Raw genomic sequence first — 16,871 nt, forward strand, 5'->3', positions numbered from 1 at the left:
ACTATGAATTTCATTTGAAGCCCTTTCCCAACCCTAGAAAGTCACCCTCCTGCTCTACCTTCCCCAGTCACTAGTCTGGCTAGGTCATACATACCCCTCTGCCCTGCTCACCTTCTGCTTGGCCTCCTCAGCCATGCGTTTACAGGCTTGCCGCAATATGTGAGATTGATTGCTCTTGGGGGCCAGCCGATGAGCCTGTTGGTCCTTTAGGACCTGAAGTTCTGGGGGTAAGCGACTGGTGAATGGGGTACCGAAATCTGGGCCTCCTGGCTCGGTTAGTACTGCAAAAAGAGAAGAGGGAACACATGATCATACTGGAGCTGTGCCACTGTTTCCACCTGGCCAGAGACAATGGCAGCATCTTCAGGCTTCTGTGCAAAGAAGCCCTTTTGACAAAGTGACAAAGAGGGAAGGGGGTTGCAAGGGAAGTGCAAGGGTCATGCAAAAAGCTGAAAAGAAAATTCAAGCTGGAGGCATAAAGAATGTACTTTGGATCCAGATGTTGGGGCCAGGGGTTATATTGGGTAGAAATGCGAGAGCCCTGGGAACCCTAAAGACTCACTGGTGACTCGACCAGCAATAAAGGGGTGATGTAAGAGGTCTGGCCAGGACAGACGCTGCTGGGGATCCTTGGTGAGCAGTCCCTGAAGGAAGTTCTGTGGAAAGAAAGGATTCCTCATCAGTCTGCACTTCTCCATAGGCTCTCAAACTCACCAGAACTGGTCAACCAATACTTTTTTTTTTTAAATACCTATTTATTTATTTGGCTGTGTTAGGTTTTAGTTGCAACACTTGGGAGCTTTTGTTGTGGAGCACAGACTCTCTAGCTATGGCACATGGGCTTAGCTGCCCCATGGCATGTGGGATCTTGGTTCCCCGACCAAGGATCCAACCCACGTCCCCTACATCACAAAGCAGATTCTTAACCAATGGACCACCAGGGAAGTCCCCAGAGTGCATTCTTATAGCAGACATGTCTTAAAAGCTGAGCACACACGCATTTATTTATTGCATGCTCACCATGCAGGGATCAAACCCATGCTCCCTACAGTGGAAGCCCGAGTCTTAACCACTGGACCACCAAAGAAGTCCCTCCTTTGTTCAGATTCTTTTTGGTCATTATTTGGGCTTCCTTAACTAAATAGCTTTGGGAGAAACTTGTCTCTTTTCATCTTAGCTAAAATAAAGGAAAGTTATAATGAGATTTTACTCTGGGAGAAGGCTGCATTTAGACTTTATTGAAGGCTCAAATCAGGGTTAACTCTTTTTCCTCCCTCCCTGGCCTACTGAGATTTAACTGCAATGAACAGGCACCATCTCTATACTCTGCTCCTAATCAGTGAGCTAGCTCCACTAGCTCTGGCCATTAGGATATCTAAAGATTGTTCCTTTCAGGAAGAGGACTGATGGCTCTGTTGGCAAATCTAGAAATCATTTGGACACTGCATCTAATAGGAAATTAGGAGAATAGAGAGTGTGTAAAGGAGAAAAGGAAAGATATAAGCATCTGAATGCAGAGTTCCAAAGAATAGCAAGGAGATATAAGAAAGCCTTCGTCAGCGATCAATGCAAAGAAATAGAGGAAAACAACAGAATGGGAAAGACTAGAGATCTCTTCAAAAACATTAGAGATACCAAGGGAACATTTCATGCAAAGATGGGCTCGATAAAGGACAGAAATGGTATGGACCTAACAGAAGCAGAAGATATTAAGAAGAGCTGGCAAGAATACACAGAAGAACTGTACAAAAAAGAGCTTCACGACCCAGATAATCATGATGGTGTGATCACTCACCTAGAGCCAGACATCCTGGAATGTGAAGTCAAATGGGCCTTAGAAAGCATCACTACAAACAAAGCTAGTGGAGGTGATGGAATTCCAGTTGAGCTGTTTCAAATCCTGAAAGATGATGCTGTGAAAGTGCTGCACTCAATATGCCAGCAAATTTGGAAAACTCAGCAGTGGCCACAGGACTGGAAAAGGTCAGTTTTCATTCCAATCCCAAAGAAAGGCAATGCCAAAGAATGCTCAAACGACCACACAATCGCACTCATCTCACATGCTAGCAAAGTAATGCTCAAAATTCTCCAAGCCAGACTTCAGCAATACGTGAACCATGAACTCCCAGATGTTCAAGCTGGTTTTAGAAAAGGCAAAGGAACCAGAGATCAAATTGCCAACATCTGCTGGATCATGGAAAAAGCAGGAGAGTTCCAGAAAAACATCTATTTCTCCTTCATTGACTATGCTAAAGCAATAAACTGTGGACAATTCTGAAAGAGATGGGAATATCAGACCACCTGACCTGCCTCTTGAGAAACCTATATGCAGGTCAGGAAGCAACAGTTAGAACTGGACATGGAACAACAGACTGGTTCCAAACAGGAAAAGGAGTACGTCAAGGCTGTATATTGTCACCCTGCTTATTTAACTTCTATGCAGAGTACATCATGAGAAATCCTGGGCTGGAAGAAGCACAAGCTGGAATCAAGATTGCTAGGAGAAATATCAATAACCTCAGATATGCAGATGACACCACCCTTATGGCAGAAAGTGAAGAGGAACTAAAAAGTCTCTTGATGAAAGTCAAAGAGGAGAGTAAAAAAGTTGGCTTAAAGCTCAACATTCATAAAACGAAGATCATGGCATCCAGTCCCATCACTTCATGGGAAATAGATGGGGAAACAGTGGAAACAGTGTCAGACTTTATTTTGGGGGGCTCCAAAATCACTGCCGATGGTGATTGCAGCCATGAAATTAAAAGACGCTTACTTCTTACAAGGAAAGTTATGACCAACCTAGATAGCATATTCAAAAGCAGAGACATTACTTTGCCAACTAAGGTCTGTCTAGTCAAGGCTATGGTTTTCCCAGTAGTCATGTATGGATGTGAGAGCTGGACTGTGAAGAAAGCTGAGCGCAGAAGAATTGATGCTTTTGAACTGTGGTGTTGGAGAAGACTCTTGAGAGTCCCTTGGACTGCAAGGAGATCCAATCAGTCCATTCTAAAGGAAATCAGTCCTCGGTGTTCATTGGAGGGACTGATGCTAAAGCTGAAACTCCAATACTTTGGCCACCTCATGCAAAGAGTTGACTCATTGGAAAAGACTCTGATGCTGGGAGTGATTGGGGGCAGTAGGAGAAGGGGACAACAGAGGATGAGATGGCTGGATGGGCATCACCAACTTGATGGACATGAGTCTGAATGAACTCCAGGAGTTGGTGATGGATAGGGAGGCCTAGAGTGCTGCAATTCATGGGGTCGCAAAGAGTTGGACATGACTGAGTGACTGAACTGAACTGAACTGAAAGGGACCAGTAACTGTTTCTGGGATCTTGAAATTTCTTCTTCATTTTGATATAGGCCCACCTGGCAGACTCTCAGGCTTGGCAGACCTTAGGTCACCCTCCCAGAATAAGCCCCAGCAGTACAAAAGCAAGACAGCTTGCCCCAGCTCCTGCATTAATTCACTAACTGCCAAGTGCAACCCCAGCTCTGGGAAAAGAAACTGTGGAAAAGGGAATAGGACAGAGACAGGTTACTGATGCAAAAGCAATCTGTCAGTATCCATTACCTTGAAGCAAGGACTAATGGTGGGGGGCCAGCGCACAGGGTCCTTGAGAATAAGGCTGACCAGCTGAAAGATGCTCGTGGTATAGAAGGGAGGCGTGCCTACTGCCAGCTCATACAATATGCAGCCCACCGACCAGAGGTCTGCAGTGTGGTCATAAGGTCGTTCCTCCACCAGCTCTGGGGACATGTAGAGTGGTGTGCCTTTGATGGATGTCAGCACCATTGTGTTAGTGCTCATAGCCCGGGCAAACCTGCAGAAGATGATGGAATGGAAATGGAGAGAAGATATTCAGTCAAAACTAGAGGTGCTCACTGCCAACTATTACTGTGTGAGATTTCCCCAACCTGAACAGAGAGAATGCCTTCTAAAAGACCCAGCAGGAATCCCATTCTCCAGCCCAGGTTCTAAAAGGAGGCCCAGGGAAGTCAAGCATACAGGACAAAGCTCCCGGCAAAACCAGAAGTGGCGACACAAGGTCAGGCTCCTCACCCAAAGTCACAGAGCTTGATACCACCACCCTTGGCAAGAAGGATGTTTTGAGGCTTCATGTCTCGGTGGAGGATACGGTGGGAATGCAGGTAGTACAGGGCTGACACCAACTGAGCAGCAATGGCCTGAACCTACAGGTCAAACAGTCAGGCGGGAGGAAGAAAGGAAAGGTCAAAGGAAGGAGCCCAAGGACTCCACTCTAATACTACTGTAGACATGACCTTCTCTTCCCTCCCTTTCTTCCAGAGCATCACACAATATATTTCTTAGTTCTTGTCTTTCATTTGTTTAAGGAAAATAAATTCAGTCTCACTGACTACCTGCATGACCACAGGCAAATTTTCTTGTGCCTCACAGATTCATCATCTATTGATAAGGCAACAATAATGATTTTACTTGTCTCATAGGATCATTGTGAGGATTTAAATGAGTTCAAGCATGTAAAGTGATGGAACACTCAGAATGGTGCCTGGCACTTAGTAAGTATTCATACATATTATACATATTATATGTATTATATATTCATATATATTAACTGTCATTACATAAGACAAAGTCCCTGTTCCCAAGAGCTGTAGCCAGACAAACAAACAAGACAGACAAAATAAACAAGGTGATGACTTACAAATAATGATGGATGGTTGGAAGGAAGCAGAATGCTGTGACAGGAAGTCCTGATGGGGGCCTACTTGCCCGAGTACACAAAAATCCCTGGAATGAATATGGCTGGAGAATGTGTTCAACCTACTGCTAACTACTGTGTCTTGGTGGTGAATCCTGCCTTAACCACAACTCTTATCCCTTCCTGTCTCTCTGGTACCACCACACCTGGACTTCTTTCCTAAAGGTGCCTAACAACAGGAATAATATTAGCTTCCTAAAATAATAGCTAACTATTGAATAGTGTGTGTCAGGTACTCTTTCAAACACTTTACATGAATCAATTCATTACTCTTCCCATTAATGCCTTACGAGGTACACATTATTATTATTTCCATTTTAAAATGAGGAAACTGAGTAAAGAGAGGTTAAACTAATTTGCCCAAGAAGACCCAGCTAGAAAGTGTCAGACCTAATCTCTGTATTCAGAGAACTTGGGTTCCAGTTTTCACATACCTTACTGTCATGCCACATTGCCTCCATATACAAATAGACTCTTATATTTTACTCAGGAGTTTTCAGCTTAGAGACTCTCTGCACCCTCAGCTCTTCCTACAGTTCTTAACCTGAGGAGAGGTCAGGGGCAGGAGAAGTTTGAGCTGGGAATACCTGGTCTTCTGGAAGTTTTCCGTCATCTTCAAGGATCTGAAAGAGCTCTCCTTCAGCATAGTCTGTCACCACCACCACCTGCAGGGAATAGGCAGTGCTGCTGATGGCTTCAAACGTGTGCATTTTGAGGCTGGGAAATTCCTGGGACCCTTCCTCTTGGGGAGAAGTGACCCCCCAAACCAAAGCACACCTCTTTGTCAGTCTCAAAGCTATCAAGCATATGCACAATGTTGGGGTGCCGCAAACCCCGCATGATTTCAATCTCCCGTTGCAGATTCCTCAGCTCCTTCTCTGAACGTCCCAGTTTTGGAATAAACTTCAGGGCCACCACCTGTCAGTGGTAAGGTCAAGAGTCAAGGCCTAATTGCACTATTGAAACATTAGCCTCAGGGCTCCAGAGCTGACTGAGATTGTCTGAGAACAATTATCACTGTACTTTGCTAGTCTCCCAATCCACTTTACCCATGGTACCCTCCATGGGTACCCTCCAACTGACCTTACCCAGGCTTCCCCTGCCTCTTGCCCTAGGAGAAAACTGCCTTTGTCAGTTAGATCCTTTTGGTGGATTCTGGGAGAGGTGTTCTGATCTGGATAAAGAACTCAAGGTTTAAGGGATTTAGGAGAAAGAGAAGGAAGAAAAAATTAAGAGGGTAGAATAGAGCTCAAGTGGAAGTGTAAGTTACTTCCTATATTGTAAGCGGAAGTGTTAGTTACTCAGTCGTGTCTGACTCTTTGAGACCCCATGGACTGTGGCCCACAAAGCTCCTCTGTCCATGGGATTTCCCAGGCAGGAATACTGGTTGCCATTCCCTTCTCCAGGAGATCTTCTCAAACCAGGGATTGATCCTGGGTCCCCGGCACTACAGACAGATTCTTTAGAGTCTGAGCCACCCAGGAAGCCCCAGATACTACTACTACTCATAACAATAATTTGTTTGCTAGGTACCAGACACGGTGTCAAGTGATTCAGTGTGACATCATACTTGATCCTCAAACCCCATCACTCAGACACTGTTCTTAATTTCATTCTATAGATGAGAAAACTGAGACATAGAAAGGTTGAGTAACTTGTCTATAGTTCTAAGACTAGAAAGTGGTGGAGCTATGATCTGAACCCAAGTAAGCCAATTTCAGAGCTCATATTTCATAAGTATGAAGGAGTCAGTGTCTTAGGAACACAGGTCACTGCTCTGGTCCCATACTCCACCGGGGTTCAGAGTGTGGAATCCCACCCAAGATGTCCCTCCTTGTTCACCACCTGAGCACTGTATTTTCTTCGACCCTTGTACACCCTCCCAAAAGAGCCTTCTCCAATCATCTCCAATACGTGGTACTTTTCCATGACAGAGATTTCAGGATCACTCAGAAGGAAGGAGGCAGAGATGGTGACGAAGGGCTACAGCTCCAGGGACAGTTCCACACATCTGGGAGGCCTGGCTCGGACACGGAAGAAAGGTTAACGTTAGCCGCCTTGCCTTTTCTTTTTTTTTTTTTCATAACAATCCAGGTCTCATAAACAAGGTAGGGCGCAGTGGATGAAAAGATGGTATCTTGGAGCAGACCGCCTCCTGTAGTTCTTCCTTTTCTCCTGCTGCCCCCCAACACAACCTCGTTCCTACCCAACCGCGAGACCCATTCCCGGTCCACCCAGCCTAGCCCACCCGACCCTAGCCCCCTTCACTCGGCCTCTCCCCTCGGCCCCGCCCTCTCCACTCAGCCTCACCGCCCCCGACCCCGCCCCCTCAGCCCAGCCTCGCTCCCGCCGACCCCGCCCTTCTCCGTCCAGCCTCGCCCACCGACCCCGCCCCTTCCAGCCACCCCCAAAGTTCCTGCCACTGCCACCCTCCTCAGCACCCTCAGCCCGCGCGCTCAGCGGACAGGAGCCCCTTTCTTACCCCCAGCCTAGGAGCTTCAAGCTCCTCACGCCGAGGGACGCCGGCCCTGGCCTTCAGCTCCGCCCCTTCTGGCTGCCTTCGTACTTTGCCTGAGTTAGCGTTCTTCTCCACCCCCACTGCCGGTCTCTTTAGACTCACACTGTTACCAATTTTACTCGGTAGAACTGGTCAGAGGTTCGGAGAACAGAGAGGTTCAGGGGTGTGGGCGAGACAGTGGGCCGACCATAGGCACTTCCTAAGGGCGCTTCCGAACCGTGCCTTGGCCATCAGGACCATCTAAGGACCCGGACTCGGCGGTTGCCTAGAAACGGCCGCTAGCCACCCTTCCTCCCCTGTTTAACTCGCCGCCTCCGACTGCGCGAAGAGTATTTCCGGTTCCGGCTGCGGGCCGCAGAAGACATGGCGGTGTCTGCGTCGGCAGCTGCAGGGGAAGAGGACTGGTAACTTTGGGGGCATGGGCTTTGGCTGACCGCCTGAATCCGTGGGACTAGCGGCAGCCGCGGACGGTCCGTACGGCGGGTGTGTGTGGCGGGGCGAGGGATGAGGGATGTTAAGAGACGCTGACATTTCTACTTGAGAGTTCTGGACTGAGGAGCGGGTGGGTGGTGGAGGGGCGCTTGTCTGACCGGGAGACCGCATCAGCGCCGGCCTGGCCAGTTCGGGCCGCGCCTTATCTGGTTCGATCATCCAACTTCACCCCGTCCCATTTTCTCTATCTGAAGTGGATTTGCTCAAGGTCCCGGTGCGGGGGAATGCCTGTTTATCAAATCTCTCCCCCATCCCTTATCCCCGGAACCGATATCCTCCAGTCAGTCCCCCGTTCCTCATTGCCCTTGAATCAGACTATTTCGCTGAGGCTTTCCTCAGCCTCAGCCTTCTCCCCTACCGATAGCACTAATGAATGAAGATTGTTGTCTGAATAAAGCTTTACACCTCACAAAAGCCCTCCTAGTTCCTTGTCTTAAGCATTCTTAACAAGGGGACCAGAACCTGGAAGGACTCAGGGGTTTGGAAATAGATAAATATGGATTCACTTCACAGTTTATTAGCTATGTGATGCTGACCAGGCCACCTAGCTTCTGTGAGTCAGTGTCCTCAACTGTTAAAAAAGTGGGTGTGTCATCCACCTTAGAATAGCTGAGAGAATCAAGATGGCTTTGTAACATACAGAAGCCTCCTTTTCAGTAGCAACTCTGTGGTGTAGCACCTGAGACAACCTGACCTGAAGAGGTTAAATGATTTGCCAAAAGGTACATGGTTATCACTAGGAATCCAGGTTATCTGATTCCAAAACTTATGTTCTTAGTTCTAGGGCATTTTACAGTTCCCCTTCCCCTTTTTTTCTGTCACCATTTTATCCCATATCTCACATCCAGAGCCCAAGTCACAGGTAGGGTGTGTGAAGTATTGAAGGACCTCTTGATGGAGGCTGTACCTCAGTGTTTCATTGGTTCAGGGAGCCCAGCCAGTGCTGACCTTTTTTGAGACCTCCTAGATGTGGTTTACAACTTATTCAGGGGGACTTTAAGATTCTAAGGGGACACTTTGTGCCATGACAAGGGCAATATTGATGGTACAGCTAGTCTGTGGTGCTCTAACTACCTGACGCTCTTGCCAAACAGAACTACTCAACTGTTAATCTACATTATCTATTTTATATATTGTGTGCTTAAGACTTAAAAAGACTTTTAAAGTTTTGAGAATCAATCTTTCTTTGTACACACGCACACATATATATCAAGCTAGGGCAACTCTGTTCTTAGTGAAGAAGGAATAAGATATAAGCATGAGAAAGCAAACCAAACGTATCTTTCCACATGTTATCTGGGTAAAGCTGTGCCCTCAAGCCAGCCACTCATCTTCAGTGGCATTACATCTCCTGTTTCGTTTAAGGAAACGTGGGTCTTTTGATTTACATCAGGACCACAGGATCCTGACCTGGACAGGTTGAGCTAGATCAGTCCGACAACAGGGATCATAAATATATTGAGTATTAACTACATCCTTCTGTCTTTCCTTTTATGGGAAAAGGTTATACACAAACAGGAAAGAAAGGGGACATAGACTAACTACTATAGTCAGAATACTGTTAGGCACTTCACATAAACAAATTACCTTTCATCCTTATGATAACCCTGGAGTGGGTGATAGTATCTATAAGTGGTAGACAGGGTAATTCAGGCTGACAGATAAAAGAAACTACTCAGATCACATAGCTGGTAAGTGATTGGTACCTGTTCCTCATTCCAAGGCTGATGGCTCTTCCATTGCAACACAGCCTTTACAGCACATAGATCTGTTCTGTTCAAGTTGGTATTTCCTTTGAAGAGGTTTGCAATAACTGGTATTGGCAGTGTGCGTAGACTCTGGGATCCATGATGAACACTGGTGTAAGGAAAGCCAGAAGTGGTACTGGTAACTTTAATGCTAATCAATGAATGTCATAAGAAATATGACACTAACAGACAGCCAACAGTGCAATGAAACTTAAAACAGGGAGTTGAAACCTATCTCTGGTTCCAGTTCTGCCTCCATTAAGCCTTGAGATTTGGGCTAGCCTTTCATCTTTTTGGGAATCTGTTTCCTCATCTGTTGGCAGAAATGATCTCTAAAACTCTGATTCCCGTGCTTCCTACCTGGCCACTTGACAAATTAGAAACATTTCCTGAATTTTTATGGAGGTCAGCAAGAGAATACACTCAGCCAGATGACCATTTTTCTACAAAGCCAGCCTTTGTTGACCTTAGTAGGACTTAATATTGAAGACTTGTAACAGTAAGATAATCTCCCCCTGTCTCTCTAGGGTCCTTCCCTCTGAAGTTGAAGTGTTAGAGTCTATCTACTTGGATGAACTACAGGTAGTTAAAGGAAATGGCAGGTACGTGTTCAACTGGAGATGGGCAGGAGTCCCCTTGGTAATAAGAGGATTCCATGCAGTATCTGTGAGCCTTGATTCAAAAATATTTCTGTCATGTGGACATTGTTCCTTTAATCACACCGAAAGAAGGAGCCTGATGCTCACTTCTGCCCACTTCACTCTCTTCCCATCAAGCCCCTGCACAGTCATATTCCAGGTCTCCACTTCATCCACCTGTAGGTCATCGCCATGGGAAATCTACATCACCCTGCACCCTGCCACTGCAGAGGACCAGGATTCCCAGTATGTCTGCTTCACTTTGGTGCTTCAGGTTCCAACACAGGTGAGGCCTCTATGGCAGCAACAGGAGGAAGGGAGAGGCCTTGGGGGTAGAGGGCTTTAGCAGTAATATGTTATTTTCTCCTTCTAGTATCCCCATGAGGTGCCACAGATTTCTATCCGTAACCCCCGAGGACTCTCAGATGAACAGATCCACAAGTGAGTCAGGCTAGTCAGAGCAGGGAAAATGTGGGAAACAACTCAGTCTGGAGAGGCCTCATGTTTGCTTTGCCCTCTCCCGCCAGGATCTCACAGGCGCTGAGCCATGTGGCTGAGGCTGGACTGGGTACTGCCATGCTCTATGAACTCATCGAGGTAAGATATGTGCTAGCCTGGAGAAATGTCCTTCCCTTCCAGCTACAGCAGTGTCTCTCAACAGAGGTTATGGGCCTAGAATCTTAAATATGTTTGGAGACATTCATTTAGTTCTTGTTTGGGTAAGGCCTAAACTGATCCAGAAAGATGAGACTGTCTTCTGTTTCAAAAAATCTCCCCAAAAGACAGCACTGTAGCTTCCCCAAGTTGCCTATCCCAGCATCTTTTTTTTTTTTAACTTTACAATATTGTTTTGGTTTTGTCATACATTGACATGAATCCACCACAGGTGTACCAGCATCTTGACAAAATTATTTTTTCTCTTTAACTTGTATTTTTCGTGCTTCGCCAAGAGTGTGTTTCTTGTTCTCCTGGCATTGGCAACTGATAGTAGCTAGAGATCTTGCCTGGAGGGTCTAGCCATAAATAAACATTTGAAGGGTAGTCTGCCATTTCAGTTCAGTTCAGTTGCTTAGTCACATCTGACTCTTTGCAACCGCATGGACTGCAGCCCATCAGGCCTCCCTGTCCATCACCAACTCCCGGATCTTACTCAAACTCATGTCCATTGAGTCAGTGATGCCATCCAACCATCTCCTCCTCTGTCATCCCCTTCTCCTCCTGCCTTCAGTCTTTCCCAGCATCAGGGTCTTTTCCAGTGAGTTAGTTCTTTTCATCAGGTGGCCAAAGTATTGGAGCTTCAGCATCAGTCCTTCCAAAGAATATTCAGGACTCATTTCCTTTAGGATGGACTGGTTGGATCTCCTTGCAGCCCAAGGGACTCTCAAGAGTCTTCACCAACATCACAGTTCAAAAGCATCAATTCTTCGGCTCTCAACTTTCTTTATAGTCCAACTCTCACATCCATACATGACTACTGGAAAAACCATAGCTTTGACTAGATGGACCTTTGTTGGCAAAGTAATATCTGTACGTTTTAATATGTTATCTAGGTTAGTCATAACTTTCCTTCCAAGGAGCAAGCGTCTTTTAATTTCATGGCTGTGGTCACCATCTGCAGTGATTTTGGAGCCCCCCAAAAATTAAGTCTGTCATTTTTTCCACTGTTTCCCCATCTATTTCCCATGAAGTGATGGGACCAGATGCCCTGATTTTAGTTTTCTGAATGTTGAGTTTTAAGCCAATTTTTTCACTCTCCTCTTTCACTTTCGTCAAGAAGCTCTTCAGTTCTTCCTTACTTTCTGCCATAAGGGTGGTGTCTTCTGCATATCTGAGATTATTGATACTTCTCCCAGCAATCTTGATTCCAGCTTGTGCTTCATCCAGCCCAGCGTTTCTCATGATGTACTCTGCATATAAGTTAAATAAGCAGGGTGACAATACACAGCCTTGACATACTCCTTTTCCTATTTGGAACCAGTCTGTTGTTCCATGTCCAGTTCTAACTGTTGCTTCCTGACCTGCATACAGATTTCTCAGAGGCTAGGTCAGGTGGTCTGGTATTCCCATCTCTTTAAGAATTTTCCATAGTTTGTTGTGATCCACGTTGTGATCCACACAGTCAGAGGCTTTGGCATAGTCGATAAAGCAGAACGTGTTTTTCTGGAACTCGTGCTTTTTCGATGATCCAACAGATGTTGGCAATTTGATCTCTGGTTCCTTTGCCTTTTCTGAAACCAGCTTGAACATCTGGAAGTTCACAGTTCATGTACTGTTGAAGCCTGGCCTGAAGAATTTTGAGCATTACTTTGCTAGCGTGTGAAATGAAAGCAATTGTGAGGTAGTTTGAGCATTCTTTGGCATTGCCTTTCTTTGGGATTGGAATGAAAACTGACCTTTTCCAGTCCTGTGGCCACTGCTGAATTTTCCAAATTTGCTGGCATATTGAGAGCAGCACTTTAACAGCATCATCTTTTAGGATTTGAAATAGCTCAACTGGAATTCCATCACCTCCACTAGCTTTGTTCATAGTGATGCTTTCTAAGGCCCACTTGACTTCACATTCCAAGATGTCTGGCTCTAGGTGAGTGATCACACCATTGTGATTTTCTGGGTCATGAAGATCTTTTTTGTATAGTTCTGTGTATTCTTGCCACCTCTTCTTAATATCTTCTGCTTCTGTTAGGTCCATACCATTTCTGTCCTTTATTGTGCCCATCTTTCCATGAAATGTTCCCTTGATATCTCTACTTTTCTTGAAGAGATCTCTGGTAGTCTGCCAATGGAGCTGACTAGAAAGAGTCTTGGTTCTTTTCCTCAGAGTTTCTACCCTAATGAAAAAAACAACCCAGGCGAAATTATGCCTAGAGCTACAAGTTAGTATACACAGCTAACTTTTGTTTGAGATCAGAAACACAAATGCAGCCTTATTTTCCTCTGCTTTCAGTTTTTAAGGAAAATGTTCATAAAAGAATGAAGGTGGGTGGCCTGGAGTTAGAATGGGCATGGAGCACTGTAGCATTTCTGAATCAGCCTCCACGATGCAGCTTTGAACTTTGTGGAATTCCAGAGTAGTCGCTATCTAAGTGACAGTGCACATGTGTATTTCATAGTGTGCTGCCTTTCCAGTTCTCTGTCCATGTGGGGTGTCCATGCCTTCACTTTCCTTCTGAAAGCTGACTCCACAACAGGCTCATTGAGGGAGAAATACTTAAAGAAAGTCCTCACAGAAGATGTGAGTTTTAAATGAACACTTTTTTTTCTAAGTTTTTATTTTCATCCCCAGTGTTTCAAGTGACTTAATGAGTGGAAAAACAATTAAATTGGATTTTGGAGCTAGGTAGATTTGCGGGGGAGGGGTGGCACATGGGGAAGGATTGATTCTAAGCAGAAATTATCACCAAAACTGAAATGCATGACCACGAGGCAAACTGGCCCCATGGGAGACAGCCCTGCCAGTCACTCCTGGGAATAGCTTGACAAGCTTCGTTCACAGTTCCGGCCCCTGCCTCCCTATCTGAACAGCTTTTTCTCCTCTCAGAAAGGGAAGGAAATTCTCACGGATAACAACATCCCCCATGGCCAGTGCGTCATCTGCCTCTATGGTTTCCAGGTGGGTTACTCTCTTGGGACCTGGGGGTCTGCAGGTGACACACACAGGGGCTCGGGGGAGAGAGTGCTAACAGTGTCCCACCTCCACCCTCCCTCCAGGAGAAGGAGGCCTTTACCAAAACGCCCTGTTACCACTACTTCCACTGCCACTGCCTGGCCCGGTACATCCAGCACATGGAGCACGAGCTGCAGGCCCAGGGACGGGAGCGAGAGCAGGAACGGCAGCACGCCGCACCCGAACAGGTTGACTCCTCACCCCTGTTTGCATGACTCACAGCCTTTCTATCCCTCCGTTCCAGGGCCTTCTTAGCCTTTTCAGGGTCATAGGTACCTTTGAGCTGAATAAAAGTTCACTTCTGTTCAGGAAAAAGGGCATCATCATATCTACATAATCATATTGCATGTGGTTTCAGAAGGTTCTCACACCTCAAGCTCAGCAGCCCCTGCTCTGTCCCCGCTCACTGCTGGGTGGGTAGGCCCATGCCCCTTTGTCCCAACTCTCTGCAGTTGAGGCTGGCCAGCTGGTGAGTGCCTTGGGCCGGGAAGCAGGGGTGTGATTTCACCTCTCTTTTCAGAAGGCCGTTGGTGTGCAATGCCCGGTGTGCAGAGAGCCACTCGTGTACGATCTTGCCTCCCTGAAAGCAGCCCCTGAACCCCAGCAGCCCATGGTAAGAGAATTCTCTTCTAATCTAAATCGAGATCAATGGCATCTTGTCTGCTTCGAATGGGACTTCTGGAATTGGGCTTAAGCTGCCTGGGCCCCCTCTGCAAAGCCATGGCCCCTAGCAAAAATCTAAAGTTTGTTCCAAATGAGCCTAATCAGTTCAGTTCAGTCGCTCAGTCATGTCTGACTCTTTGCGACCCCATGGACTGCAGCACACCAGGCCTCCCTGTCCATCACCAACTCCTGGAGTTTACCCAAATTCATGTCTATTGAGTTGGTGATGCCATCCAACCATCTCATCCTCTGTTGTCCCCTTCTCCTCCCGCCTTCAATCTTTCCCAGCATCAGGGTCTTTTCAAATGAGTCAGCTGTTTGCATCAGGTGGCCAAAGTATTTGAGTTTCAGCTTCAGCATCAGTGCTTCCAATGAACACTCAGGACTGAGCTCCTTTAGGAGGGACTGGTTCGATCTTGCAGTCCAAGGGACTCTCAAGAGTCCTCCAACATCCCAGTTCAAAAGCATCAGTTCTTTAGCACTGAGCTTTCTTTATAGTCCAACTCTCACATCCATACATGACTACTGGAAAAACCATAGCCTTGACTAGATGGACCTGTTTTGGCAAAGTAACATCTCTGCTTTTTAATATGCTGTCTAGGTTGGTCATAACTTTTCTTCCAAGGAGTAAGTATCTTTTAATTTGATGGCTGCTTTTCTCCAACACAGCTCCTCAGTCATGTCCAACTCTTTGCAACCCCATGGACTGTAGAGTCCATGGAATTCTCCAGGCCAGAATACTGGAGTGGGTAACCTATCCCTTCTCCAGCAGATCTTCCTGACCCAGGAATCGAACCAGGGTCTCCTGCATTGTAGGCTGATTCTTTACCAACTGAGCTATGAGGGAAGCCCTCTAATGAGCCTAATCCAAGGGATAAAACCAAGAATCTTGAGCCCATCTCCTGAGGCAGTCTGGAAGAGCAGGGATTTCAGGTCTGCCTTCTGTTTATTCTTCCCTTCGTTCCACTCTGCTCCTTTCCCTCCAGGAGCTGTACCAGCCTGATGCAGAGAGCTTGCGCCAGCAAGAAGAGCGCAAGAGGCTGTACCAGAGACAGCAGGAGAGGGGGGGCATCATCGACCTTGAGGCTGAGCGTAACCGGTACTTCATCAGGCTTCAGCAGGTGAGAGAAGGGTTTCCCTCCCCTCCTTTGATGACAGCTACCTTCCTAACCAGCACCCGCCCTGCCATGGCCCACGGGTGAGCTCTGCTCTACCCTGGGAGGTCTAGGCTGATGGCTGTCGCCTTGGACTCTGGGCAAGGGTCCTGCAGTTCCCTGCTCTAAGGAACTGTATCTCTGTCACTGTCTCTGCTCACTTCCTCCTAGCCTCCTGCCCCTTTGGAACCCGAGTCAGCTATAGATGTCTCCAGAGGATCCCACCAGCCCAGCGCCCTTGCCACCGAACCATCCACCACATCAGCTACTCACACTGCCCTGTCAGCTCCTCTGCCTATCGCCTCCCAGTACACATGTGAGAAGACTCCAGGGGCTGGGCCACATCTGCCAAAGCTGGGTGAGACCAAGAAAACTGTGCTCGATCCCCGCCGGGCCAGTCGAGGCCCATGGAGACAGCCTGAACGGAGGCACCTGAAAGGAGGGGAGTGCAATACCCTCAAAGGTACCAGTGACACCCAGGAACTGCAGTCTCCTGAAGGGCCCCTCAAGGAGTCCATGGACCTAAAGCCAGAGTCTCGTAACCAAGGGGGTGAAGGTCCTCCCCAAGATAAGGGGCCTGGAGAATGGCAGGGTCCCCCACCCCGCAGGACTCGGGACTGTGCCCACTGGGAACGCGCCAAGAGTCGGACACCGGCTTCTTCCTATTCCCGCCTGCCTCGGGGTCGGGGAGCCTACCGGCCTGGTACTCGAAGAGAACCTGTGAGCCTCGAGTCAGAGGATGGTTCCTAGCAGTACTGTGGGGGGACAGGGAATTGGGTCGGGAGTGGGTAATAAAGAGATTGGCCTTGTTTGGCTTTCCTAACTCAGCAGTGCCTAACCCATGAAGTGTGGCTCTTTCTAAATTTCTAGGAAGACGAGCATGCCAGAGTAGCCCCGATTTTGTTCTGAAGTCTCTTCTCCCAAGAGATCAAGGTCTGGATAAAGGAAGAGTCTGACATCTCAGCTAGAATAGTGGGTTCCAAGGAAGACTAGAAAAGGCCAACATTTAAGCAAAATCTGCAGGCCCCAGCCTGCTGCATAAGCCCCTGTGCGTGCAGCCACATCTCTCTGTCTATATTTGAATACCTTTAGGTGGAGGATAGTACTTTCCTGTTTACTACAGTCTCTCTTCTTCCCACCTTGTCTTAGGCAGGCTGTGTCCCTAGCATTTGTATACGTGGATACCTGACGGTCCCTGGAGGCATCTATGTTTACAGCCGCAGGATTTTACTCAAGTGCCAACATGG

At 47.2% G+C, this 16,871-nt stretch overlaps 2 protein-coding genes across 6 annotated transcripts in view; one reads left to right on the forward strand and one right to left on the reverse strand.

Moving 5' to 3' along the window:
- STK36 (serine/threonine kinase 36) overlaps positions 1–7,551 on the reverse strand; it is a 31,345-nt gene extending 23,794 nt beyond the window's left edge. The window contains exons 1-8 of one of the 2 annotated variants that reach the window (XM_040228339.1): positions 7,230–7,551; positions 6,593–6,767; positions 5,525–5,665; positions 5,335–5,412; positions 4,066–4,196; positions 3,577–3,826; positions 563–656; positions 112–281 (exon numbers count right to left, since the gene is read on the reverse strand). In XM_040228339.1, coding sequence (XP_040084273.1) covers positions 112–281; positions 563–656; positions 3,577–3,826; positions 4,066–4,196; positions 5,335–5,412; positions 5,525–5,665; positions 6,593–6,676 — 948 coding nt within the window. In that variant the 5' untranslated portion in view covers positions 6,677–6,767; positions 7,230–7,551. Of the gene's footprint in view, positions 1–111; positions 282–562; positions 657–3,576; positions 3,827–4,065; positions 4,197–5,334; positions 5,413–5,524; positions 5,666–6,592; positions 7,052–7,229 lie in introns of those variants that run through there. The other variant, XM_040228338.1, reaches the window with a different exon arrangement.
- Positions 7,552–7,570: 19 nt separating this feature from the next.
- Positions 7,571–16,449, forward strand: RNF25 (ring finger protein 25). Of its 4 annotated transcripts, XM_040228344.1 has the most exons (11): positions 7,625–7,735; positions 10,033–10,107; positions 10,327–10,429; positions 10,517–10,584; positions 10,671–10,740; positions 13,254–13,375; positions 13,682–13,753; positions 13,852–13,995; positions 14,328–14,420; positions 15,457–15,591; positions 15,796–16,449. In XM_040228344.1, the coding sequence occupies exons 6-11, from the start codon at positions 13,280–13,282 to the stop codon at positions 16,372–16,374; spliced, it is 1,119 nt and encodes a 372-aa protein (XP_040084278.1). In that variant the 5' UTR covers positions 7,625–7,735; positions 10,033–10,107; positions 10,327–10,429; positions 10,517–10,584; positions 10,671–10,740; positions 13,254–13,279; the 3' UTR covers positions 16,375–16,449. The 4 variants fall into 4 exon arrangements, with proteins under 4 accessions (XP_040084276.1, XP_040084277.1, XP_040084274.1 ...); XM_040228342.1 differs by lacking the exon at positions 13,254–13,375 and having other exon boundaries at positions 7,571–7,669; XM_040228343.1 differs by lacking the exon at positions 13,254–13,375 and having other exon boundaries at positions 7,571–7,669; positions 14,331–14,420.
- The last annotated feature ends 422 nt before the right edge of the window (positions 16,450–16,871 follow it).

Source organism: Oryx dammah, unplaced genomic scaffold (genome assembly GCF_014754425.2).
Source record: "Oryx dammah isolate SB20612 unplaced genomic scaffold, SCBI_Odam_1.1 HiC_scaffold_27, whole genome shotgun sequence".
Lineage (NCBI taxonomy): Eukaryota > Metazoa > Chordata > Mammalia > Artiodactyla > Bovidae > Oryx > Oryx dammah.